Source organism: Crocodylus siamensis, chromosome 1 (assembly GCF_052110815.1).
Source record: "Crocodylus siamensis isolate JL-2025a chromosome 1, ASM5211081v1, whole genome shotgun sequence".
Classification (NCBI taxonomy): Eukaryota; Metazoa; Chordata; order Crocodylia; family Crocodylidae; genus Crocodylus; species Crocodylus siamensis.
In genome coordinates, this window is record NC_143395.1 from 290,536,863 (window position 1) to 290,564,599 (window position 27,737).

At 42.1% G+C, this 27,737-nt stretch overlaps 1 protein-coding gene across 1 annotated transcript in view; it reads left to right on the top strand.

Moving 5' to 3' along the window:
- The first annotated feature begins 369 nt into the window (after positions 1-369).
- CRLF2 (cytokine receptor like factor 2) overlaps positions 370-27,737 on the top strand; it is a 36,559-nt gene continuing 9,191 nt past the window's right edge. The window contains exons 1-6 of the mRNA XM_090031664.1: positions 370-504; positions 3,280-3,484; positions 21,047-21,158; positions 22,893-23,056; positions 23,789-23,928; positions 25,146-25,308. Of these exons, the coding sequence (XP_089887790.1) occupies positions 3,409-3,484; positions 21,047-21,158; positions 22,893-23,056; positions 23,789-23,928; positions 25,146-25,308 (655 nt within the window). The 5' untranslated portion in view covers positions 370-504; positions 3,280-3,408. The remainder of the gene's footprint in view (positions 505-3,279; positions 3,485-21,046; positions 21,159-22,892; positions 23,057-23,788; positions 23,929-25,145; positions 25,309-27,737) is intronic.

Consider the following 27,737-nt stretch of genomic DNA (forward strand, 5'->3'; position numbering starts at 1 on the left):
CATTGGAAGCTGCCACCTATCAAGCTAGATTCTTGCTCAGTTCCCTCACTTGGCCCCCCTTCAATATCCATGGTTAAATATTAAGTCTCTTGTTGTTTGCTTCCTTTGGCCCTGACTAAGGCTGGACCAGTGTCATGTAAGTATAAATACCCACTACTCAGGCCACACATCTCAATGTCCATCTGGATATGAACCCTGAAATGGTCCATACTAATGTTGCTCTGGCCTCGGTACTGCAGGGAGCTAAGACCCAGGGTCTGAAACTCAATTAATCATTTATACTTCCACAAACACAAAAAAGCCCTGAGAGAACCTGAGCTTAACTGAGATTCACTTGGAGCTATACAGTAGCTGTGGAACAGACTTCATGGCTCCCAGCTTACATTTTAATTCATAAACTGAAGATCATTCATTTGGGAAAATTAAATAACAAAAGGTAGTCACAAAACTACCAGGAAGGGTGGCTAGGTCTTCCCCACTGGCTAAGGCAGCATCTTTGTGAAGGTAATCTTTTCCATTTTGTGAGATCATTTCCTGGATCCTATCCTTCTGGGCTTTTTTGAAAGCCCACTAAAAACAGTAGAAAGTCTTTCAGTTAATGTTAATGAACTTTAAATGAAGTCCTTGATGGCTTTAAAAGGGCTCTGATTCCTGGTGGAAGCAAGTCCCTTCAAGAAGAAATGGCAATTAAAATGGGCTGTCTGCTCTCTAAGTCTAAAACTTGGTTTGAATCAGTGTTCCTGATTTAATACATAACCTCTCAGACTGTTTCTTTAAAATTATAATCCAGGGAGATCTCATGACATATTTTCTTTGTCTCCCCTACCCCCCATCTTATCTGGGACTGTAATGGCAGGTGTTCTACCCCAGCATATCAGAGAATTGTGCTACCAATACTCTCACTAGTTTACTGAGACAGTCTATTTCTAGAATGGTGATTGTGGACAAATGGGAACATTTTTCACTGTGGTTATGAAATATTATGTGCATATCAAATTATCTTTTTAATCTTGTGGAACTTTTTACTTGACCTCAAAAGGTTAACTTTTCTACAGAGACATTTTTTGTAAGTCAGGAACAAGTGACCCAAGTGTGCATGTGTATGTGTGTGGGTGTGTCATATAGCCATGTTTGAGTTGGATGAGCAGACTGTCAAGAGTCACTGACAGTTGAATAAGTCTACCTTGACAATGGATACGCCTGTATATAATGCAGGGGTGGGCAAAACGCGGCCCACGGGCTGGATACAGCCCACCAAACCATTCTATCTGGCCTGCAGGGCCCCCCAAAAATTTAGAAAATTAATATTAATCTGCCCTGGGCTGCCTGTCATGCTGCCCTCGATGGCTTGCCAAAACTCAGTAAGCAGCCCTCTGCCCAAAATAATTGCCCACCCCTGATATAATGGATATTGTAAAGAAGGTGGCCAAACCAAGAAAAACGGGGTACTCAGCTGGGAGAAGGGACTCCTAGTCCTCGCTGCCATGGCTGTGCATTTTGTGTTGAATGAAATGGGCATCTAGCAATGAGAGCAGAAACCACAGTCCACCATTTTCAGGCCTAAATAGATACACTTCCTCTTACATGCTCACTGGATTTTTTATGCATTTCTGGCTAAAAAGCAGAAATAAACCTGGGAAGCCTGGGAAAGAACCCAGAACTTCCTTCTCCCAGCGGTGTACCTCAGACCTAGTTTCACACTCCTTTAATTGAACCCTCTCACTTTGTGACTCATGTTCTCTTTCTCACCCACTATTCCAGCTCAACAGGAAGGGTGGAGAATAGTCTCAGCCCAACCAAACTTGTAACCTGTTTAAGGCACTGTTGTGGGAAGTTGCAGGTATTATTAAAAAACTCTTCAGTTCAAAACCATGTACTCACCCATTTCTCCCACTTCATAGACTATTGGCCAAGAGATGGATATTATCATAATTACCAACCTTTGCCCACCTCCCTTTTACTTTATGTTGAAGACAGTGCTGCTGCCTGTCAGTTAAGTATATTGATGAATATCGTCTGTCGGTGAACTGGATCCCAACAGGCTGCTTCCTCTCTGAATAAGACAGATCAGGTTAGATCCTGACTTCATGGAAGCAAAAAGCAGGGTAGATTTGGACCTTATAAACTAATCCAAGTGTGTTTATATGTGTGTACAAACACACACACACACACACACACTCACACATCACAGCAGTAAATGAGGTGAGCTTCAGCCCACAGAAGCTTGTGCTACCTACCCATATACCTACCTGCTTTGGTTAGTCTATGAAATATAGCTCTACTCTGCATTCTAGTTGGCTGCAGACTAACAGCCTACTATGTCTCTCTGATCATCAGGGATGCCGGTTTTCTCCGATAAAAAAACTTGAAAAACCAGTTTTCAGATTTAAAAAGTAACCTAAAATGCATATTTTTCCATGATTAAACTGAAACACCAGTAATACATAAATACGTGTGTGTATGTGTACATATACATACATATGTGTGTGTATATATACATACATGAATGTAATGTATGTAGTGCTGTTTTATTTTGATCACAGAAAAATGTGAATTTGGGGTTATTTTTTTAACCCAAAAATCAGGGATTTTTTTTATCAGGGAAAACCAGGATCCCTGCTGATCATGAAAACATGTCAGGCTGCCCAAAAGTTTGCCCCAGTAAGAGAGCAGGAACAGAACCACCATCTAACAGACACACTGGGCTCCTCATTGAGAGAACAGGAGACCTAGGTGCTTCAAGTGGCTTCAGCAGTGAAATAGAATCTGGGTGTGAGATCCCCCCGTGTTGGACCTCTGGGAAATGGTGTGTAAAAACTCTGTGTATACATATTCCCACACATATGTACATGTACATATAATCTGAAAGTATGACAAGTAAAGACAGAAAGGCAAAATATTGTCATGTCAAGATCTATATTACTAAGGCAAGGAAGAGTGCTATAGGGAGGGAGATCTATCTATCTATCTATCTATAGTATAGTGTATATGGTATAGCACATCATATATATATCACTCTCCCTATATCATATCTCTCTAATTATTTATTTATATTTATACAGGGAAATTAAAATATATATATATATATATATACACACACACACACATATATATATGATGTGCTATACCATATACACTATACAATAGACAGATAGATATCTATTTCAGATTTTTTTATTTTTATTTATAGTAGTAATAATGTATGCAGACAATAGTGCTGCTTTCCTTTAGTAGCATGTATGCATGCTAATTTTTATTTCCTCTTGTCATTTCCTTTAGTTACTTCCAGTCTCTGGTATAACGCAATAACATGGTAACATGCTGAGGTTAAGATTACTCATGAAGAAATGTTATGAAGTCTTCCAGTGGCAATCTGAGCATTTGTCAGACTAGTGTATATTTCCAAGTATGGGACTCCTCTTTCAAGCCTGTGCAGTTATCCTTATCTTGAGTGACCTCTTGGACTTGCATCAACTTGTGCAAAGTAAGTTGAACTCTCCAGATATTAATTTTAACAATCAAGGTTTGGATTAGCATATTTATATAGGCAGTTTGTTTATTTGCTGAATTACAAGATTCTTTATAAGATCATGATTGGTTAATTGCTGGTGTAACTTCAAATGGAGGTAGTTAGCCATTGTAGTCTGAAGTCAGTCAGCAGATGGTATATATGCACCCTAAGTAATTAATATAATATATATGGAGAGCACAAGCTTCTGGGAACCCAAGTTCACTTCATCACATGCTGTAACTTCAGATTGATTTTAGGGAAATTACACCAGACACCAAATTGGACTCTGCCTTCTTTAAAAATAAATAAATGAAAACCTATTTTTAAAAATGTTTTCTTATACTTAAAAAAATAGGGAAGGCTTCAGTTAAATGTTAAAGGGACAGCCATCCAAAACTTTGGGCATGGGCATGGGTGCTTATTAACCATAGTGTAAATCTTGCTAGCATGGACCACATCAAAAAGAAAGTGCTATATTTTTCTGCTCAAGTATCAATGACATTAAAAACAAAAAGAATTTCAGGATGAGTTAGTCAATTTGCATCTTGGCAGAATAAACAAGATGCTGAAGATAGTCTATTTATGTGCTGTACTTGTAGATATGGAGAATTTATATACTTTCCCAGTGCCTAACCTAATCCAATAACAATCCACAGTAACCTAGATATTAGAATATATATTTACAGTATCATTACTAGTCATCTTAGGAAATAAACCCATTGCTTCAGAACTCCACCATAAAACCTGAACAATAATTTGTCCTTCATTATCATTAACGTACCACAAAGTCACAGTCCATCATTACTCAATTTCCTGAGGAAAGCTCAGGCATGAAGACTATCACAATATTAGATCATCTTATCTAAATCAGTACACTGTCTGTATGATACCAGTCACTTATGGCAGACTCAGTGTTACCTCATTCTCTGGTGTGTAACCATTTACAGTGCTGCGAAATGCATGGACTATTTTATCATTTTGATATATTAGCATTTAAGCTGGGGTTCATGAAAGCTTATGATATACAGGTCTGATCTACTTAACCTATAAGGTACAAAGCTACCCTGCCCTCTGCCATAGCATTTTACAGGAATGCTATAGAGAATTAACTGGCAACATGCAAACTGATGGACAAGAATCAGATTAATAATAGCTATCTATGTCAATGTCTAATGATTCCTAAGAACAGTTTGCCATTTCTATCTGATATAAGAATAGTAAATTTGATGGATTATGGGCAAGACAACTCTCCAAGCCCTTCTATAAGATATCTCTTTCTTTCTCAGCACAGGGATTTATGTTTGTTACCCTTGGGTGTGTCTACCTGTGCATTAATGCGCTTTTCCTAATGAACATTAAATTGAGTACCTGCAGGCGCATCTACATTTTCAGTAATGTGTTTTGGTAATGCGCATTAAATTTAGTACCCCCATTGTGTGGTACTAGAAAAAGGCACATTAGCCTATTTTAATTCATATTAGTGAAAGAGGACAGTTTTTTGGTGATGTTTTAATGCACATAACGATAAGGTAATGTGCATTAAAGTGCATGTATAGATGCACCCTCTAATAAGAAGTACTAAATCAGGGGTGGCCAAAATACAGCCCATGGGCAGGATCCAACCCACAGCAGGTCTTTTTCTGGCCCATAGTGGGTCCCTTGGACCTGCCTTGCCCATGCACAGTCTGGCTGTGGTATATCCTGCCACCCCCTGGGCATGCAGCAGGTCTGGGGTGGCTTTACAGTTGGACTGGCTTTCTAGGCAGCCCAGGTGGCAGCGGCTCCTTTTAGCTGCCACTGCTGTCAGCCCCAGCCCCACAGTACCACGGAGACCTGTGCTGCACAGCCCTGAGCCCATGCACCCCACACCTGCTCTGGGCTCACCTGGCCAGGCTCATCATCATCAGCTTGGAACACAATATACAAGAGTAAGACTTCAGTTTGAGTTATTATACAATCACCTCTATATACACAAAAAAACCATACACAAATCAGGACATATTTTAAAAATAAAATTAAAATATGCTATTGTCAGTGTTTGATTTTTAGTACATAATTTGTGGTTTTTTTCTGGTTCCAAGATGGCAACACCCATTCTCAATAGGAATTCTTATGGGAGCAAGGGGAGGAACTTCTGGTGGCAAAGATCATAGGTTAGGGGGCAGGACTTCCAGCCCCAAGATGACAACCAGGGAGCAGGGCACATGTCAAGGGGCAGGGCTACCCTTGTGGCCCTTGACAGCTCACCAACACTCATTAAGTGGCTCTCCAGGCAAAATAATTGCTTGCCCCTGTACTAAATAAATGCTCGTTAGGCTGCCCTAATGTGCAATACCAAAAGTGCAGGCTTATTAAGTGACGCTTAATGTGCAGTAGCCTATTTTACTGCTCATTAGTGTAATTGCATGTTTTTTTTACATGAGGCTTTAATGTACAGAAAAATAAGCTACTGCACATTAAAGCGCATGTGTAGATGCACCCCATAAGTCTTTGTTACTTTTAAGAGCTGCTGTCACAAATGAGTAGAATTAAATGCAAGTAGTGTATGCAGGGTCAGATTTGACATCTTATTCTCATTTGGTTCCATGCCACAGGTAGGTGCTGCTATATGTGAGTACAATATGTGGTTATGGATGAGGTTTAATCAGCATTGGAAGACTGAAGTCCTTTTTTTTTATTTTCTGTTTTGGTGGTATTGTGAGGTCACAATAGTTGCAGATCATTTCTGTTTTTTTCTGTTATCTTTGTTTTTATGGACTTTTTTTTTCTCTTGATCCATTAAGTTCCTCATCTGTTCTCATGAAACCATAACCGTTGTTGTTCTCATGGAGTAACTTATTACCTCAGCCACATGAACAAAATGGAACCAGTGACAACAATATAAATGTACCAAAAAAAATTTATTAAACATACAAATTGTTTGAAAGAGTATTTATGATGATTTGAACCCAAAATATTATTTTGCTAGAACTATGAACCAAATTTAAACTTTTATTAGAGTTTCAAAACTTGAATGAACAGTTTGCTAAGTCTGCATTTCACACTGTTTTCAAACTATCAATTACTTCCAAAAATCTTTCCTAACTGTTTTAACTAAATATTGCATTCCTCACAAAGCAGCAGTAATATACTGTGGTGCACACAAACAAATTGCTTACAATCTTTGCATTGTTTCCAGGTTTTGCGGCCATCTGTCATAGATTCATAGATGCTAGGGTTGGAAGAGACCTCAACAGATCATTGAGTCCAACCCCTGCCTAAGACAAAAAGCACAACATCCACTCATGCTTGCAGAAGGTTCTACTGGGGTGCAGTGTGGCAATTTGTAATTTAGGGCAGTCATACTAGAGTTCATGGATTTAGATTACGTGTATCCATCATTCTTCGTTTTATTTGTCTATTGATCAACTGTTCTCCAAGCTACTGCAAAAAAAAGCGCCATCTTCTTAAATATGATCTCTGCTTCCATTTTGCATTGTGGCCTAGCCAAATGACGAGACTGGCACTGGCAGCCATATCCAGCATATTAAAAAATAGTGTCGTTGGCCACCTGTTGATTTTCCATCTGCGGAAAATCATATAGACTAAGTGGTCAAGGTTATCCACCCCACCCTTGTTTTTACTTTAGTCATGGATGATGTCCTGCTTTCATTGCTCTCCACTCACTGACAGGTCATGGTGCATGCTTGACAGCAACAGCACAACTTTGGACTCCTTTGGAACATAGGAAACTAAGATGAGTTCCCCATCAAAAGCAAAAATGGATGAAAAAGTTTCCCTTCAATTTGCTTGCATTTCATTTGGGATATCGACCTTGATTTTACAAATCATACCCATGTAGGTCAAGTCCTGCTGTAGCAGTCTTTCTGCCAGTTTAGTCCTTGTGAAGAAATTGTCACCCACAATATTCCTTCCCATCTTGTACCAGGGATGAACCAGTTTTTCAATGACCTGGGTACCAAGATCACCTTAGCATGGAGCTGCTGGTTGCTTGCCCAGATAGAAGTCTCCAGACATGGGATGACAAGATCGAGTGGTCACAGACTCTGCCGCGACTGATTCAGGCTGGACGTAAGGAGGAACTTCTTTACTGTCCAAGCCCTGAAGGTTTGGAATAGACTGCCGCTGGAGGCGGTTCAAGCACCCACTTTGAACGTCTTCAAGACACATTTGGAAGCTCATCTTGCTGGGATCCTATGATCCCTGCTGACTTCCTGCCCCTGGGGCAGGGGGCTGGACTCGATGATTCTCCAGGGTCTCTTCCAGCCCAGATGTCTATGAAATCTATGAAACAATTTATATATGTAACCAAATATTTTATTACAACTCCTACACTTTTTCTATTATTTTTTTCCTATTTCTTGTCAGGGTATTTGTAAGATGCACTCATAAATAACTTTTCTTGCTAGATGTTACTTTTAGATGTTAAAGGGTGCATCTACATGAGATGTTTACTGCAAAGTAGACTAATTACTTCTGCAGTAAGCATCTTGCATATTGCCCTATTAGGCTGCAGAAAACTAATTATCTTCACATCTGGATAGTACTTGTAAATACAAGTCCTATTATGCTGCAAAAATTTTTATGCTGCAGCAGCACATGTGTAAATTGTAACACGGCTGGCTGAGGTATGAGAATACTTCAGTGTGGCTGCCTGCTGGCTAGCCCTACACTGAAGTGCCTTCATGCCCCAACCAGCCCCTCCACAGCAAGCTGAGCCGAGTCAGTGCAGTCCTGGGCTGGTAGGCTGACTCCCCAGGGTCCCTTCGATCTGGGGGTGGTTTGGCCTGGCTCAACATGCTGCAGTCCTGGGCACACGTTCAAACAGCACTCCCAGGATATGTGCCGGAGTTTATTGCTGCATGCTAATAGCATGTGTAGGTGTTCCCAAGAGTTCTGATTCATAATGTGCAGCTGGCTACAGTTACTTGCAGAATAAAGCTCTGATCTGGCAAAGATTTGCATTAAGTTTAAGCATTATGAATAACCCCACTGAAATGAAAGAGACATCCAAGAGAGATATGTAGGTATGTAAATATGTAGGTATGTAAATTGGCACTATATGCTTAAAGGAAGAATTCAGGTCAAACGTCAAATCTGGCCAGCCACAATTTTTTTCGGACAGTATACATAAATAAACTCACATTAGTATTTCCCATAAGAGAAAAACACTGTACTATCCTTTCACAAACATTTAGTTTTATCTTCAATGTTTCTTGCATCTGTCATATCAATCTTAGAAAAAATTAAGTGAGGTGTAATATATAGAAAGCAGAGAATTAGTCAGAAAGAGCAAGTAATGTAATGCTCCTCTTCAGTCCTGCATTAGGGAGGAATTAAAATGTGTTGTCTTCTGTGACAAACTATAGTTTCATTATAATATTGTTGGTTTAAATGTGGTCATGTTATAGTAAGGCTACATGCCTCAGTTTCCCTGACTAACTTTGTCTATGTACAAAGAAAGGAGAAATTAATTGAGGGATTAAAGAAAAGACAGACATGCGGGGACCTGTTTTGAGCTTAGAAAATTTGTAAGGTTGGGAGTCCCCAGAGCAAGTGCTCCATTGGGGAATCTGTGAATCCTTCTAGTATCCTCTAGATAGTTCTGCTTTTCTATAATAAAAAAATACCCAATTTTTGGGTTACTTTTTAACCCCAAATCTTCCCTGATCAAAATGAAACACTGCTGTATATATATGTGTATGTATGTATATATGTGTGTATATGGATATATATGTATATATGTATGTGTATATATGTGTGTGTATCTATATGTGCATGTGAGTGTGCATGTATGTGTATGTGTATTTGCGTATGTGTATTTATGTATTACTTGTGTTTCATTTTAATGTTTCACTGTGGAAAACTTTTGATTTGGGGTTATTTTTTAACCTGAAAATTGGGGATTTTTAAATCAGACAAAATGAGGATCCCTGCTTATAATAAAGCCCAGGCAGTTTGCTACAAACCCTTCTCTTCCTCTTTAAAGTTGTGCCATTGATTTTGATTGTAGACATTCCTCTTTCAATATTTATATATCTCATCTCCAAAATATCCAAGCTTCTCATGATAATTTATGACTTTTCTGCAAACCAATTCCCCAAAACAAAATTTTAAATACCATTTTCTAGCCATCACTCTTGACATGCTCAAAAGCAGTACTTCAGACTGTTGAAAACAGGCAGATTTAGGCAGCTAAGGAGTTAAGCAGAGGTTCTGAGGATCCCATTTCTGAGTCTAGGTGTCTAGAAACTTCCTAAATTTTACAAGTCCTTTTATAACTATGAATGTTAAATATTTCTTTGCTCCAGTTTTCGATCTGCAAAATGTAGATAAAAATACTTTCCTGTCGCAATCACTCTCATTCAGAAATGAAAAGACCTCAGAAAAGGAGTCTCTGTTTAGGGTTGCTCATCACAAGAGTCCTACTTCAATCACTTAGCCCCTAGGCATCCTTGATTTAGGGCTCCTTTCTTAATCAACTTAGTCTCCTTTTTAAGATTTATCAGTTTTGTCTCTCATCCTCAGCCGTATCAAATTTGCTGCCTCCCTAATGGCATCCTTCTGGCCAGTATCACCATTGCCAGCCCGTCAGTTCAGAACACAGGTCTCTTAGAGAAGCCTTGTAGCCACTCCGCGCATGCAGAGTTTTACCTGTGTCTCAAGCCCAACAGTGATGGGTTGTGGCCAGCTCTTCTCTGTTGGTTCCCCTTCACTGGCTTGTTCCAATCGTGAAGTTTGCCCTGGGCTAAGACCCAGGTTTGTATCCCTCCTGGTCATTCTCTGTGCTTCTGCATAGACAGGCACTGCTCTCTTCCTGGAGATGTGTACTCCCCTCTCTGGGGGTGATAAACTTGAGCTCTCTCATATTTGAACCTGCAGGGCCTCTCAGGGGCCTATTGCATCTGACTCCCTGGCCATATGGGTGACAACAGCAGGAGATTGCTGGGAGCCAGGACTTTCTAACACTTCTGTATTTACTCCTGGGCATGCTGGCTGACAGTGGCAGAAAGCCAGCATGACCCCAGGAGCCTGCTTGTCCCTAGTGAAAGGCCTGGCTCCCAGCTGCACCCAGGTGAGTTCACCAGTGATGGTGGGGGTCCAGCGCAGCTCCCAGGTAAGTGGAGCAGTGAACCCAGCTGCGCCAGAGTCCTGCTCGTAATAGGGGCCGAGAAGTGGTTTCCTGTTACAGGTGGCTTTCCACTTAACATACTCCTTGCAGTAGACTCAACTCTTTTTTCTAACACTCCCCATGCATTGTATAGGGAGCTTAGAGTATACTTATGTTACAAATACTTGTAAAAAGCAGCATAGTTAGACTGCAGTGGTCCATGTACTTTCTCCTGAACTGGAAGCAAGGTAGTCATGATCACATGGCCATGCATATGAGCTCATTGGCCTCAGCACTGTACCTCACAAAGGTGGCTATTCTGATTCCAGTTTGTTCAGCTAGTATATGTAGAGCAGTTAAGCATGTTCAAGCATATCACTGCTTTAGCATAGTAAATCTGACATGATGACAAGATATTTGGAATCCATGGCTGAGGATTCCATTCTGAGAGCTAGGTTAGGAGTTGCAATATTGATTGCTGCAAGGTGACAGCTGTAAGTAATGTTGGATCTAGCCCTGAGTGGCCACATAGGGAGTTTGCAGCAGATATTTTGACAAGCTTTAAGAACAGCATGCATCACAATATTGTGCAACATATTTCAAATATTTCCTCGTAAATGTTATTCACTGGCAACAATTTAGTAGAATACTGTGTGTAGAACTTACAGCTGGGCACTTTTAAAGTTCAGATACTTAGATACAAAATGCAACAAAGGAAGTCATCAAAGTATGACTTCAAATAGAGCTGGGGGAATTCTATCTAAGCATCCCAGACCACTTGTTTTAGTTTTCTTGTGAATTTGTAAAGCTCATAAAAGGTCCCATACTGATATATACATGTACACTAAAGTTGTCTGTTTATGCACAGTAGAGATAGAGCATGCATAGTTTCATTGCAGACTCTATACATCATGCATCACAGTGACTTAACCTGACCCAAAAGGACCAGCTCCACCGGTGGGTCTTCTTGCTCCAGCAACCAATAGCCTTTCTGCTGATATTCCTAAGGAAGCCACCAGTTTGTGCCAGTTAGGCAGGCAGTTTTGTAGTATGGATTGGGAACACCCACAGTATAGGAAGACAGGTAATGAAATTGTGAGAAGTGCCAGTGTGTAAGATTATGGACAAGAATCAGCTAATCACAGCTTATTATTATTAGGGACCTCCCAAAATTGCAATTTTGTGTTTTTTGTTGAAACAGTGATTTTAGATGGTCTTTATGAAAAAGCACAGACTCTGAAAAAGTGTAAAATTACTGAGTAGGGGAAAAAGGCAAAAGCAAGCTGCAAGAACAGAAAAGGGCAGAAAGCCCATGTGTTCTAAAGCACAGGGGTAGGGAAGAGAGGATAGAAGGAGCAAAACAGAGGCTTAGCTGCTGATGTAGACTCAGTCCAGGAGCCAGTCCAGGCCCAGCCAGAGAAGCAGGAGAGTTTTGTTGCCGGTTTTTAAAGCACCCACAGGCATGCTCCTGACGTGTGTATGCTGCAGCCTGAGGAAGAGCCAGGATGAGCTCTAAGAAATCTTCCAAGATGGCCAAATCCCTTTTAAGCACTGGACCAGGCAAGACCGTATCCTGCAGGGACCTTGCCTGCAGATGGATGCAGACTCTTCATTGGAATCTAGGGATGTCAATCTCACTGTGCCCTGGTGTGCCCAGGAAAACCAGTGCAGACTGGCACTTGGAGTCTGAGGCACACATGAAGAGGAAAGCTGTTGCAGAGGCTGAAGGTCAGAGCAAGAAACAAGTGAATATGTCCCCCGTCTTTAAAAGAACCACAGAAAGCAGCTTGGCAAGGTGAGAAGTGACATTTTCCCTCGAGGGGCTTTCACAGCAGTGAACATTTGGGTGAAGAAACTTGGTCACCCAAAGTTAAGGGACCACCTGAATCAAAACATGCCAAATGCTGGCAGTTTTCCATGTGCCAAGAAGCTTCACCAAGACTGTCTCCCTGCAGTGATTGCTTTGCATGTATAATCTACAAAGGCTGCCTTGGCAGAGTGTCATTCTTTCCACATTGTGGCTGGTGAAGCCACATGCTGAACATTTTATTTGTACCAAGGAAATGAACAATGAACAGACCAGAACCTGCCTGTGTTTCACACTGATCCAGTCCACCTTATATTCTTCTACCTTGTCTCAACCTATTGTGATGGTAGTTGTCAGCTATGGCATGGACTAACAAGATCTCAGCATTCTTGTCTGACAATGCCATGTACATGTACAAGGCTTTCCTCAATGTGCTCCAAGGAATGCTGCCCAATGTTGCTCATAGATTTCATAGGCATTTGGGGCTAGAAGGGACCTCAAGAGATCACCGGGTCCAGCCCTCCTGCCATAGGTGGGAAGTCAGTTGGGATCAAGTGGTCCCAGCAAAAAATATATCCACCTGTTTTTTGAAGGAATCCAGAGTAAGTGCTTACACCACCTCTGGGGGGGAGTTTGTTCCAGACCCTGGACACACGCACCATGAAGAAATTTTTTCTTATAGTCAGTTTAAATCGGTCTTCCTGGAGTTTATGGCCATAAGACCTTGTTATCCCTTGTGCAGCTCTGGTATACAGCTGTTCTCCCAGGTCCTGATATGTAATTGTAGGCTACCACCAAGTCCCCCCTGAGCCTTCTCTTCTCCAGACTGAAGAGTCCCAAGTCCTTCAGCCTCTCCTCATATGGCCTTCCCTCTAGGCCTTGGACCATATGAGTGGTTCTCCTCTGGACTTTCTTAAGCTTCTACACATCCTTCCTGAAACAGGGGTCCAATACTAGATGCTGTACTCCAGCTGTGGTCTCACCAGGGCTGAGTAAAGTGGAAGAGTGATTTCCCTGGTTTTGCTTGAGATGCATTGGTGGATGCATGCCAGAGTTTGGTTAGCTTTGCAAGCCACATCATCACAAGCGTACCTGTTTGTGCATCCTGTTTGCATGGTTCCCTGGGGGGCTGGGCCAAGTAGGAGCTGGGGCAGGGCAAGACCCTCCTTGGCTCCTCTCAGCTGTCTCCCCACAGCTGGCTAGTCCTTCCCACCATGGGCCCCGCTTACATCCAGCTCTGCTGGGTGTCGGGTGGGGGTCCTTCGTGGTTGCTGGGTGTCACTGGGGGACTTCAGGGTGCAGGGGTGTGGTGGGCCTTCACCTGTGTATCTCTCGCCATTCCCAGAGCCCAACTGTCACCTGCAAAATGCACATTCTGTCCCTAATAAATGACATCTGGAATATGCAGCAGGGCTACGCAAAGCTTCAGTCACTGATTTGATTTGGTGGAGATTCGGCCCAATTCAGTGGCTGAATCTGAATTGAATCAGGAGACACTTTAATCTCTCCAAATCAAATTGGAACCCTCCAAATCAATTTGGAGAGATTCAGAAAGATTTGGAGATTCGGATATAGACATAGCTTTAAATGTTTTTACTACATACCTCAAGGTACCAGGCGGCTAGTCAATGCTGCGGTACTGGGGCAGATGGAGCATCCCACAGGAACACAGGGCAGTCCCCAGCACACTTGGCAGTGGACCCAGAAATGGACCAGAAGCACTTCCAGTCCACTTCCAGTTCTGCTGAGGAGCATGCAGGAGGGCCCCCCCATGCCTTCCCCAGCTTGGCAACTGGTGCCTCCTGGGCCTGGGGGGGCACCCAGGGTCCCCCTGTTGCTGATTGCCAAGCTGGGAGGTGGAGGGAGGCTGGGTCCTCCTGCGTACCTCTCTGATGAACCCGGAAGTGGACCAGAAGTCCACTGCCAAGCATGTGAGGGGTACCTCAGCATCAGAGCATTCAGTTTCATAAACTTCTTTTTATAATGTCCTGTATTAAAATGTATATAGTTGGTATTAGTTAATAAAGGCTGTGTCTCCCTTATGGTAATGTGCTACATCACCATATGGTGCACTACAATGATGTAGCAATCACACATGATCACCAGCTACATCGCCATAGTGGCACAATCCCCAGTTACAGCATGCTACTACAGCAATGTAGCGGCGAAACCTAACTGTGCTCCATGTACATGATGCATTAACCCCCTTTACTGCACTGTGCTTTAGTATTTCCAAAACGAAGTACTAAAGCATGATGCCATAGCAAAGCCACCATACATTGATATGTAGATGCACCCAAAGTGTATATAGTTGGTGTTAGTTACAATGCATGTTGTGCATAGCTTTATTTTCATAAGCTATTTCAGTTTAGAGTTTAATTAAGGAAAATACCAGGAACTTTTCTTTGTGAAGCTATTCCCATTTGTATAATAAGTCAGCTTTACTAACTGATACATGGGTGGAGAGAAAAGTCACAAACTTATGGCCCTGCATCCTCCTTTCCAACCACATTGACGGTAGCATGAAAATGAATAAAGAGACAGATATTCTGTATGGCCTTCTGAGTTTTATCTAAGTGTTGAGGGGAATTGACAAATATGGACTCCACAAATATGGAATTGACGAGATGTGATCCTCATTTTTTCACTCAGCATTTCTTCCCTTTTTGGAGGTAATCTAGAGAAACCCAGTTGGCTTCATACATCCAAAGTCTCCAGACTCAAAGAGTTCAGAGTTGTTCCTGAGGGCATTCTTTGGGAATGAGGGAGCTTGTGCTTAGATGGTATTAGTTATTAAAGTGTATCTAGCTGGTATTATTTCATAAAGTATTTGTAGTTGGTATTAGATAAAAAAGTGTACATAGTCGGTGCAATTCATGGTGTGTATTGCTTTATTTTAATAAGATATTTCATTTTAGACCTCAATTAAGTGTTTAGACTGCTTAATGATACATTAATTAATGGCTTCCATGGGCCCTGATTAAGCCTGTGGAAGCCAGTAGCTTACGTGTTATTAAGCAAGTGGTGTTTTGGAGCCATCTGGTAATATGCAGGAAGGGGTGGGACTATCAGGGCCCCTTGGCCAATCAGAGGTATGGGGGGCAATTGGCCACCAACTACCTCAAGTTCTGTAGACCCTAACTATTACAAATCATCTTGTACTAGAATTGTGATATGACGACTGTAGCTTCTAAGGCAGAAATGGCCTCCAAATCATCACCTTCACCTCTTCATAGACGATATTATGAGAGGCATGTTTCTTTATTAACCTCTTTCTGTGTTGTGGGTTGAAATCTAATATGTGCCTTTGATTTTTTTAAACAAAGGTTAGAATACTTTAAATGACTTAGAATGCTTGTATAAAATAAGTATATCGTTAAATTTAGTAAATACTAATGAGATTCACTACAATTCACCAAGTGATATAGAACTTGTAGCTCTTTGGTTCAGCTCCTATTTCTATGGGTGCTATGCTTTTCATTTCTATTCCTTTCTTCGTTCATTTAATTATTTTTTTGTTGTCCAAACTCACTGTCCTTTTTTATGGTCTACACACATTCCTAAGTTCTCTAGGTCCTTTTATGCTGTATTCTTGCTTTTACCATTCTTGACTATTTTGTCAGCTCCTAATAGTAATTAAAATGGAACACATGATCTCTTAATAAGGGTCTATGGCAGGGGCAGGAATAGGCTGGATCTGGCCGGCAGTGAACTCCATTTCCCAGCAGCCTCTGCCTGTATGGAGACCCCAGCATCAGCCACACTGTGATAGTGTAGGATCGGGGTTTCCATGGAGACCAGATGTAGCAGCTTTGGCAGGGTTGTTGCCGGCACAAGGTGCCTGAGGGAGGCAACAATTGGGTTCATTGCCCAGTGTGCGTCGCGCCAATAAACACACTGGGGGGAGAAGTAGATAGAGTTTATTTGAGCTCAAGTAAAAGGCACAGGGAGACTGTATGGTCTCAAATCCCGCGCCCCTAGCCCTGCAACAGTGTATATTTATACCCTGGTCATTTTCTGCAGTAGTTTTCCACTAGCTGCCCCCCCCCCTTTCCCTCCTCCCTTCTCTCTCTGAGCGGTGCCCTTGCATTCTACAGATAACAGTTTTTAGGAAGTTTCAGCTTGCTTGCTACTCATCCTGTTTTCCAGTATTACAGGAGGTTACAAAAGTTCAAAGAAAGGGTTACAAAGGTTCGGGGGGGGGGGGCAGCTCTCCTGGGCCTAGAGCAGAGGGGCTTCATCGACACTCGTGGTCTTCCATCCCTCTGAGTTACCTAGGGTTATGCCCAGTAACACCAACAACTCCCCCCTTTGAGAATACTCAACAAAGTTTTGGCTGAGTTTTCTCATATTCTGAAGATAAAAGGCAATTAAGTGTATTTGACCAGTTACTAGGAATGGCTCGTCATGGGAGTCCTGCAGCGTGATAACGGATTTGGGAACATATCCAACAGTTAGATAGGTTAAACTCACAGGCAAAAGTAACCTTCAATGCTTCATTGTGTTTGTAACGAGGTCTGCTGGGTCCCCTTCCCACCCTGCATGTAAGGAGAATGTAGTAAAAGGTAACAGGAAAAGAAAGCCTACAGTAAAAAAGAAAAATGTTACAGTAGTTTTGAAACTTAAACTAGAATTCATACTGTTAATTCTAAACTTCCCCTTTTAAACAGCAACTTTAGTCCAAGGTCGTCGGTGGGCTGGACGGTCCGCTGTTTCGTGGGTGGAGTAGGCACTGGTTTCAGACGAGAGTGATGAATTTAGTTCTTGTGTCTGTTGACCTTTGCCGCTGTGTGGGAAACTAGTAGGACAGTGTGAGTTCCTTTCCGCTTCTCTTGGAGGGGCTCATTTTTTTAGGTACGAACGAGCACGGAATCTCCCGGCTATAACGAGTGGACTGGAGCATCCAGCGGAAGAGGCTGCAAGTCTTTAGTGTACTTATGGAGAGAAGAAAGAACAGCAGACAGAGAGTACATATACCATGACAAAATATTACATCTTATTTTCCACTTCCCTGCTAGAACCGGCTTCCCATTCATAGGCCATGACCTTCCAAACATAATTTCAAAGGGGCTAAGCCCTAATTTTCCCTTGGGGAGGGCACGGATGTGAAGCAGAGCAAGGGGCAAAGCATCAAACCATTGCAGAGAGGCCTTCTGGCAGATCTTTGATAGATGACGCTTGAGGGTTTGATTTGTACGAGTACTGGGGATCCGGGAGCTCCCCCACTGATGGAATGAGGGCATGCATATGGGTGTCAGCAGGTCTCGGCGTCCTCAGGGTGGCAGCATTTTTAGCTTCTTTGTCCGCCTGGGCGTTACCCCTGGCTACCTCTTGATCCTCTTTCTGATGCACCTTACAGTGCATTACTGCCACTGCCGAGGGAAGTTGAACAGCTTCCAGGAGTTGGAGAATTTGGGGTCCATACTTCACTGGGGAGCCTTGTGCTGTCAGCAGTTCCCTTTGTTTCCATAGGCCAGCATGAGCATGCAGTACTCCAAAAGCATACGTAGAGTTGGTATAGATGTTGACCCGTTTCCCTTTTGACAGTTCTAGCACCCAGGTCAGAGCTACCAGTTCAGCAAGTTGAGCAGATGTTCCAGCGGGCAAACCCTTGGCCTCAACAACTTCATAGAGGGTCACAACAGCATAACCTGGCCTCCTTTGCCCTTCTACAACAATGCTACTGCCATCAGTGTACCACTCACAATCAGCATTTAGAAGTGGCTGATCCTGTAGGTCTGGATGGCTGGAGTACTGTGCATCTATGATGTCTAAACAATCATGCTCTTGTTCTTCCGTTTCAGGTATGAGAGTAGCCGGGTTGAGGGAAGGGCAGGTTTGCAGAGTCACTTCAGGGTTCTCCAACAGCTTAGCTTGGTACCGAGCCACCCGAGCCTGGGTGAGCCAGAGACCCCCTTTTGCGTCTAGCAGAGCCTAGACCATATAAGGGGTATGTATACACCTGCACGACTCCTCCCAGCGTTAACTTTTCAGCTTCCTCAAGTACTAGGGCAGTTGCCGCAACTGCTTGTAAACATGCTGGCCATCCCTTGGCAACTGGATTAAGCTGTTTGGAGAAATAAGTAATGGGACGTTTCCATGCCCCCAACAATTGAGTAAGCACTCCCAGAGCCATCCCTTTTCATTCATGCACATACAATTGGAAAGGTTTAGAAAGGTCCGGTAAACCCAGGGTGGGGGCTTCCATTAGTTTCCTTTTTAGTATTTTAAATGCCTTGTCAGCTTCTGGAGTCCAATAAAAGGGGTCATGGTCTACCCCTTTTACACAGTCATATAGTGGTTTTGCCCATAGTCCAAATTTAGGGATCCATATTTTGCAAAAACCTGCCATGCTGAGAAACGCCTTGAGCCGCTTACGATTGCTTGGGGTGGGAACCTGACATATAGGTTTCTCTTGTTTACTTGAAAGCTGGCGCTCCCCCTGTCTTATGTGAAATCCCAGGTATCGTACTTCAGGAAGAGCAATTTGAGCTTTATTTCGAGCCACCCGATATTCTCGAAGTCCAATAAAGTTCAGGAGGCTTACAGTGGCATTAAGGCAAGAGATTAAATCTACAGCAGCAATTAATAAATTATCCACATATTGTAACAAGAGGACTTCACGCTCATTATTTCACTCCTCCAAGTCTTTAGCTAAGGACTGGCCAAAAAGGGTGGGAGAGTTCTTAAATCCCTCGGCTAATACTGTCCAACAAAGTTGTTTCTTAACCCTTTTTTTGTCCTACCATTCAGAAGATAATATCTCCTGAGAGGGTGTGTTAACTGGAATCATAAAGAAAGCGTCTTTCAAATCAAGAACTGAGAAATGAGTATACTGCCCCCCTATGGAGGCCAGCAAGGTATACGGGCTTGGGACGAGGGGATGAATAGTTTTAACCCATTCGTTAACTGCCCTTAGGTCCTGCACCAGTCGATATGTGCCATCAGGCTTTAGTACAGGCAACATAGGAGTGTTCCAGGCTGACTGACACTCTCGCAGTATGCCGTACTTTAGGAAACGGTCTATAGTCTCCTGCAGTCCCTCTCTGGCATCCTTTTTGATTGGGTACTGCTTGATTCGTACCGGACCTTTTCCAGGCAGTAGTTGGATATTAATGGGGGTTTGATGTATAGCCTTTCCGGGGACCCCCCTTGCCCACACCAAAGGGTATACCTGTTCTTCCCACTGGTTCCACTCCGGGGGGGCATTCATAGCCAAGGGTTCAATCACGAGGGTCATTATCCATGCATTTTCAGGGGGCAATGTGAGGGTTATTTTATCCTGGGTAAAATGCAGTGATGCACCTAATTGACAAAGCAGGTCTTGTCCTAGCAGGGGTGTTGGGGAATCTGGAAGGTAGACCAATTTGTGAGAAAGAGCCCAGTCTCCCAGAGCACATTCTGCAGGAGCATACACTGGGCACTGAGTCTTTTTTCCTGTAGCACTTACCACGGTGAGAGAGTCCACTATGGGAAGTTGAAGAGGTTGATTTACAGCAGTCCGTGCTGCCCCGGAGTCTACCAAAAATCAATTTCTGCATTCTCCACCCGCATTTTTACTTGGGGTTCTGAGGGTGGGGTGGTCCATTTCCCCTGACACCCCTACTCCTGTCCTTCCACTGCCATTACAGGAGTACAGTCTCTCCCTTTCTCTGGGCATTCATTCTTCCAGTGTCCCTCTTGCCGGCATAAGGCACACTGGTTTCATCCCAGGTGTCTTTCTTGTGGGCCAGGGCGCCCACACCCACGATCCCTTATACCTCTGCCTCTCCCACCTTCTTGTGGCCTTTCTCTGACTCCAGCCTGTACTGCTGCTACTAGCATTCTAACTTGTCTCGATTCTCACGTTAGCCTCGAGCCCCACATTGGATGCCAAAAACTGTTGCCGGCACAAGGTGCCCGAGGGAGGGAACAATTGGGTTCATTGCCCAGTGTGCGTCGCGCCAATAAACACACTGGGGGGAGAAGTAGACAGAGTTTATTTGAGCTCAAGTAAAAGGCACAGGGAGACTGTATGGTCTCAAATCCCGCGCCCCTAGCCCTGCAACAGTGTATATTTATACCCTGGTCATTTTCTGCAGTAGTTTTCCACTAGCTGTCCCCCCCTCTCCCTCCTCCCTTCTCTCTCTGAGCGGTGCCCTTGCATTCTACAGATAACAGTTTTTAGGAAGTTTCAGCTTGCTTGCTACTCATCCTGTTTTCCAGTATTACAGGAGGTTACAAAAGTTCAAAGAAAGGGTTACAAAGTTCCGGGGGGGAGGGGCGCCCTGGCTTGCCTGGGCCTAGAGCAGAGGGGCTTCATCGACACTCGTGGTCTTCCATCCCTCTGAGTTACCTAGGGTTATGCCCAGTGACACCAACAGGGTGCAGGCAGAGTGGGAAGCTGCTCCAGGGCCAGGCTGGGATCTTTCAATGGTGACAGCATAACCCAGAGCCAGAGAAGAGCCTTGATCTGCAGCCTGCATGCTCTGGGCAGGGGCATGTAGGCAGTGTGTCACAGCTTTGCCCTAGATCTTTACAGTGGTGGCAGCATGGTCTGGAGCCCACCCCAGTCCATGGTGAGGCATTTGATTTCTGATGTTGAAAATGATCCTTTTGTTTCTTTTCAATGAGACAGGTCTGGAAGTCTCTGTCAATGTTACAATAGTCAATTTTGATAATGAATGGATACAGATGACATGGGCCGCTCTTGAAAATTTTCCTGGCAAGAATGTGACTTTCCTTTATCAGTAAGTACTGATAATAGATATTATTTTTCTTCTGTATAAATATTTTCCTGGTAATTTTGAGACATGCTAGACAGTTCAAGATGGATGTAGCCCACAGTTCAGCGGTGTTTTTTAGGCAGACTGCTAAAAACATCTACAACCTCAACTTGTAAGATGTTGGTGTACCAGGGGAGCCACAAAGGGCCCAGTTCTTCTTGTAGAGCCCTCTTCCCTGCCATCCACACTGAGGCATACATGCCAAGCAAAATATCTTTGTGTGCTACACTCTGGTACTCGTGCCTACCCCTGGTGTAGCCTATACTGAAAATTGAAAGTGATATTTAATTTGAGGCAGGCAAGGTTCTTTGGGTAGATGGGATATGTTTTATTAAACCAGGTAAATAGTTTGGAAAAACGTTATTTTACAAACGTTTGGGCACAAACCCTTTTTCATACATTGGGAGACTTGGCTATTGTTTTGAGTTCTCCAAGGTAGAAAATAAGCTAAAAGTGTGACAAGAAGTCTGTGAAAATGTAAAAAGGTGGATGTTTGGAAGACAGTGAATAGAAATAGGAGGGGAGGTCGGGGAAGGTGAGGGGGAAATGTGTGAAGGAATGCAACTGGTAAGTTTCAAGCAGGTACCTGGTGAATCAGATCTCAGGCAGGTTGTAATGTGTTATAAATCCAATGTCTATATTAAGTCCATGATTTTTTGTATCTAGTAGATTTATGAAGTGAAGTTCCTAGGCTCTTCTACTAACGGTGTTTTGTAAGTTTCCTCTGAGGATTAAAACTGAAGCTTACCATTTGATTCCTTCACGCATTCCCCCTGCCATCTCTATCCATTGTCTTCCAAATTTCCATCTATTTACATTTTCCCAGATTTGTTACACTTCTAGCTCTTTTCTACCTCGTTAAACTCAGAACAACAGCGGAGTCTCCCAATGCCTGAAGAAAGATGTTTGTGCCCAAAAGCTTGCAGAGGATGTTTTCCAACTATTTAGTTTGTCTAATCAAAGATATCACATCTACCCAGAGAAGCTTGCCTGCCTCAAATTAAATATCACTTTCAATTTTCAGTATAGGCTACACCAGTTGTCCTTAGAACAACATGGCTACAACCAACAGCCGTGCAAATTTAATTTGATTCACCCAATACATAAAATTGTTCATGTTTCCTCCATAGTCTACATTCATTTCCACAAATCAACTGAATACTTAATAACACGTGAACCCCTTAGATGATGACACCTGTACTTTTTCCCCTCTCATATTAATTTCAAGACAGCATTACAAGATTAAGTTTGCATACATCTGGCTTTAGCCCCCTTTTCTTTATAAGCTACAAAGTAAACAGTTGCTGTTATACTGGTAAGTGTAAATGTAACATATATAACTGCATTGGCTGAATGATAAATTGACCGAGATAAAGTTCCTTCAATTCTTTTTGGTTATATGAGATAACATGTTTAGGTGTAGAGAGTTGGAAAAAGCATCTTGAGGGAAAAAATGAAGATATAACATATCTGTTTGAGTACATACTTCCCTTGATAGGAGAGGCAATATGAAAAAGATGATAATCTCAAATTGTGAGAAGATTTGAGATTTGGATGCCGGCAGAAAAATTGCAGCCATAATTCAAAGTTCTTCCATGCAGATAGCATTTGGGAGAAACATTTTAAAAAGTTAAAATGTCAAAAAGGAATAAATTCATTTTAGCAACAGTTACATTAATTTTCTTTTGTTACTTATAGATATAACAAAGACCCTTGGAAGCAATGCCCCAGCTATTTACTGGACCAAGGTTACAATGATGGATGTCTTTTTAAGACAGAGAAGCAATCCCTTGCCATCTCTATTAAGGATAAGAATGGAAGTGAAGAACTTTTCCACAAAAAACTACAAACTGATTTTTTTAGTGAGTTTATGATCCTCTTTCATGTATTAACTGATGCATTTATATATATATACACATGCCTACATATTTATGTAGAAAAAATAAAAATAAACTTCAGCTGACATAAATAAGGCAGGGCAGGGTGGTACCTTATAGACTAACTTTTTCATAGATTTATAGACGCTAGCACCAGAAGGGACCTCAACAGATCATCGAGTCTGACCCCCTGCCTAGGCAGGAAAGAGTGCTGGAATCAGGTGACCCCAGGCAGATGCCCATCCAGCCTTCTCTTAAAGACCCGCAAAACCTATTCAAATAGGCATGAATTTTCATAGACTACAGCCTACCTCACCAACAGGGATCCTGTTTTTCTCTTATTAAAAAAAAATCCCCAATTTTCAGTTAAAAAAAATAACTCCAAATCCACATTTTTCTGTGATTAAAATGAAACACTATTAATATATATCTGTATATTAGTGGCATTTCATTTAAATGACAGAAAAATGTGGATTTTGGGTTACTTTTGAACTGAAAACGGGATTTTTTTACATAAGCAAAAACTAAGATCCCCTCTCATCAAATGCTACCTCTCTTTTCCTTAAAACTACTTATACTAATGATTCCTTGTCCAGGAATTAATGAATGAACGAAGTTTTCAAGGAAGACTGTGGGAGAAGGGCAAGAATCTGAACTGGGATACAGTGACTCATCTGGAGAGACCATTATGTACTTTATAGCTGTTTTTCTTTTCAGTAAAACCTAGTCCACCTGAAAATGTAACCTTCCTTTGGAAAGACGATAGAGTTACTGTCACCTGTAGCAAACCAAAGACGCTAAAGCGGTGCCTGAAGCTTGAATTTCAATACAGAAGCAAGTTTGATATGGAGTGGCAGGTGGGTAAAACATATAATTCTCATTTGGCATAGGTGAGTGATGGGAGAAGCACTTCCAAAGAAAAAGAAGCATTGTTTTGTTCAACAGATCCATCCCATGCCATAAACACACACTTGACAGAGAGTATAATTTGCTAGAATCCTCAAGCTCCATTGTGTGGTGCAGGTCAGCATTTCAGAGAATGGTCATGGTGCCAGCAGGACAGAATTGACTGCATACACCCAAGACAAGAAAAGAGATAAGGAAAAAAGGCTGAACATTCAGAGGAGGGAAGCTACACGTGGAAAGGAGAAAACTGAAAATAGGAGAGGAAAGGAAGAGACACAAGAAATAAGATATGTGAAGGAAGAAATAAAGCAGTACTCCAGACATTTGATTTATCTAAATATTTACCAAGTCTTCATGTTATTTAATTGAATTGTTTCTTCCTGGATTCATACATAACTTGCATGACCTTTTTATATCAAAAGTAATTGTGTTTATTGCTAACTTCAGTTAAAAATTATTACATATGTATGTCACATGAAACAGTCCTACCTACAAAATTATTCAGTATTTGATTGGTCTGAACTAAGAAGATTCATCCAGTGGGCAGATTTCCCCAAAATTAAAGGGAAGAGCAGGACAGTGGTATTGTGTGTTACTTTTGCTATGGCAATGGCATAGTGCAATACTCAAAGGCAGCAGTTCTCAGTATTTTTAGACTCTGCTGTAATGTTCCTCAGTTTAATAACACCCCATTTAAAAAACTAATTTAAATCATCTTTTGACTATGGAAAAATAACAGAGCAGTTCTTCTGCCAGAAAGAACTCAGAAAGACCAAAACAGGTCAGAACATTTTTTGACACTGTGTGCATCTCCATGTTGCCCAATGGTGACATTGTTACTGCACCATATGCACAGTTTATTTTTAGCAGCTGCTTTGCCGTAGCAGTACACTATAATGGGAGGTGCGCTGCTGTCGTGAAGTAGCTGCTGGTCATGTGTAGACACTGAGGAATGTTATGTCGCTGTAGTGCGTGGCTATGGGTGATATAGTGCCACATCTTATGGCTTCCTATATGGAGCATGAGGTACTGGGATGTTGGTACACCTAACCATGCTAATATTAAGTAGCATCTTAAAAAGATCTTGTGCACCTCATTTGAGAATCACTGCTCAAAGATAAAAATATATTGGCAGCCATAATTAATTATCACATATCTTCCTCTGAAGTCTAGAAAATCTCCGTGTTGTAGTCTTGAAGATCAAGGATTTGATCCAGAGAAGTGCTACTCTTTTCGGGTCAGACTGGAAAGGCTATATCCCACCTGCAATGTAGTTCATTATGCCAGTGAATGGGGAGCTGTAACATTTTGGAGTAATGGTAAAATGTTAGGTAAAGTCTTGCTGCATTTCATATTTTCAGTTGAAATAGTTAACTGAGGAAGTAAGGTTGGGGGATTCATTGTAAAGTGGTATACTAAAATAACTTATACTCTACTCTGTATTTTCCTAAGTGTCTCCTACAAGCACATGCTTGACCCATGAAAAATACATTTTGAAAGATTTTTTAAAAGTCTATTACAGTAACATTCTGTGATCCCAAGTGAACAGAGCATTAACAGGACATTTGAGCACCCTGGGCAGCAGCCGCATGAGGTGCAGCATTGGTGACCGCACTGCTGCCAATGCAGTAGCAATAATGCTGGCAGTTCAGCAGGTCAGTCACTCTCCCACCCCAACCCTCTTCATTACGCTATTGTAAATGACAATGCTCTTCTCACTGTGTTACAAGGTTATGACAGACATAACTGGGGAAGCTGGTCACTATTCTAGAATGCCAGTCATTCTGATTTTAGAATGATAGCCAAACTGGTTTGTGCTAATTTACAAAATTCTGGGTGCATCTGCATGCACATATTAATGCAAAGCAATAAACTCCAGAACAGAGTTTATTGCTCCCAGGCGCTACCTTTCCATGTGGACCCAGGACTGCAGCACATTTTGCCAGGTCAAAGTAGCTGCAGCTGGCAGAAAGCCCAGGGGGTCAGTCTGCCAGCTTGGGGCTGCTACAACCTGGCTCACCATGCTGCAGAGGGGCTGCGTGCTACAGAGGGGCTGCGTGCTGCACTGTGTTGCAGAGGGGGATGGGGCACAAGGGTACTTCAGAGTGGGGCTAGCTGGTAGGCAGCCTCCACACTGAAGCACTCTCATACCCCAGCCAGCCAGGTCAGCATTTGTACATGCATTGCTGCACACACACAAAAAAACTCTGCAGCCAGATAGTAATCATATTTACAAGTACTAACCTGCTGAAGATTTTATTAGTTTCCTGTGGCCTAATAGGGCCATTCACACAGATGCTGATTAGGTGCTAATTAGGCAACTCCACAGTAAATGTCTTATGCAGCTAGGCCCACAGATTTACAAAATGCTCTTAAATACAATTTTTCAGTCATGGAAAAGATGCTATGTCTGTCTCTGAGCTCTCATAGCCCTCCGCACTGTATGTTATAATGTTTCAGTTGAGATACCACTTTGTCTTTTCTCTCACAGCTTTGACTTCTTACTTGCAAACTCTTAGATATGTGATGCTTCTACTCCATAGTGTTTATTAATATTGTCTGAGGCACATTGACGCACTCTGGACATACTGTAAGATCTTATTACTTGGGCAGGCGTTTTATTTGCATATTTTATTTAAATATTTTTTATTCTGTCTTCATGATTTATCTGTTTTTTAGTGTAAGCTCTATTATAAGCTATATATGCCATCTTCAGCCTTGTTGGGGGTGGGGGCAGCATATAAAGCATAATAATATAATGCATATAATACATAACATAAGTTAATTATGTATGTTGAGTTATTAGTGAAAAATACCAATCCATAACTCTGGAAACTTTCATAAGAGTGAATATATTTACCATAATCATTTGGGTAATAGTAAAAGATCATGATAGACTAAAATAGAAGAGAATTGCTCAAGAACCTGTAATCAAAATAAGATTGAGATAACCATCAGCAATTAAGTTTGAAAGCCCTTAATGCTTAGGAACCATTCTCCAAAGTCTAAGAAAGCAGATGGGTTTTACTCACCATATTTAGAAGGTTAAATCCAAGTTATGTTTAGAGAGTTAGAAGCTCAATCCCTTAAACTTCATGGAAAACGTCCCACCAGAATTCTCATTAGAGAGAGTTGTAGTGGTCCGTATAGCTAGAGAGGATTTCTCCCAAGTAATCATATCACATTTGAGAAAATATAAATTAAAAATCAGCATTTCATGTTCCATCTACAAAATAACAAGCAGTCTGTACCACTTACAGCTTACCAGTATTATGTCTGAGTAGGTTAGAGCACAGAGGAAGAGCCTTCTGCACCAGCACTTGCTGTCTAGATTGTGTCAACATACAACTCTTCTGGGGCATAAACTGTAACAAACCAAGTATCTGGCTAGATCTGTCAGGAGCATCCCACTATCCACCCCAACCCCCACTTCTTGCCAAGAAAATGAGAAACAGGAACTTTCAGTGGCAACTGTTATTTGTACACACATCAGGAACTTCACCTCTAGCAAAACCCTATGTCTTCTTCGAAGTAGAGGGCTCAAAGCCAGACAACATTATATTATTGGACATTCCTACTGATTTCCTGGTGTTTGCCCAAATCCTCTGAAGTGCTTCTAATCTAGCTTGATGCTTACCTCAAACTTAGGGATGTCCCTCAAGTGAACGAATACTGTTACCAGGGTACAAATTACAGTTAGACTCTTGGGGGGCCGGGAAGGGGGGGCTACAAAAAAATAGGCTGCCAATTACAATGCCCT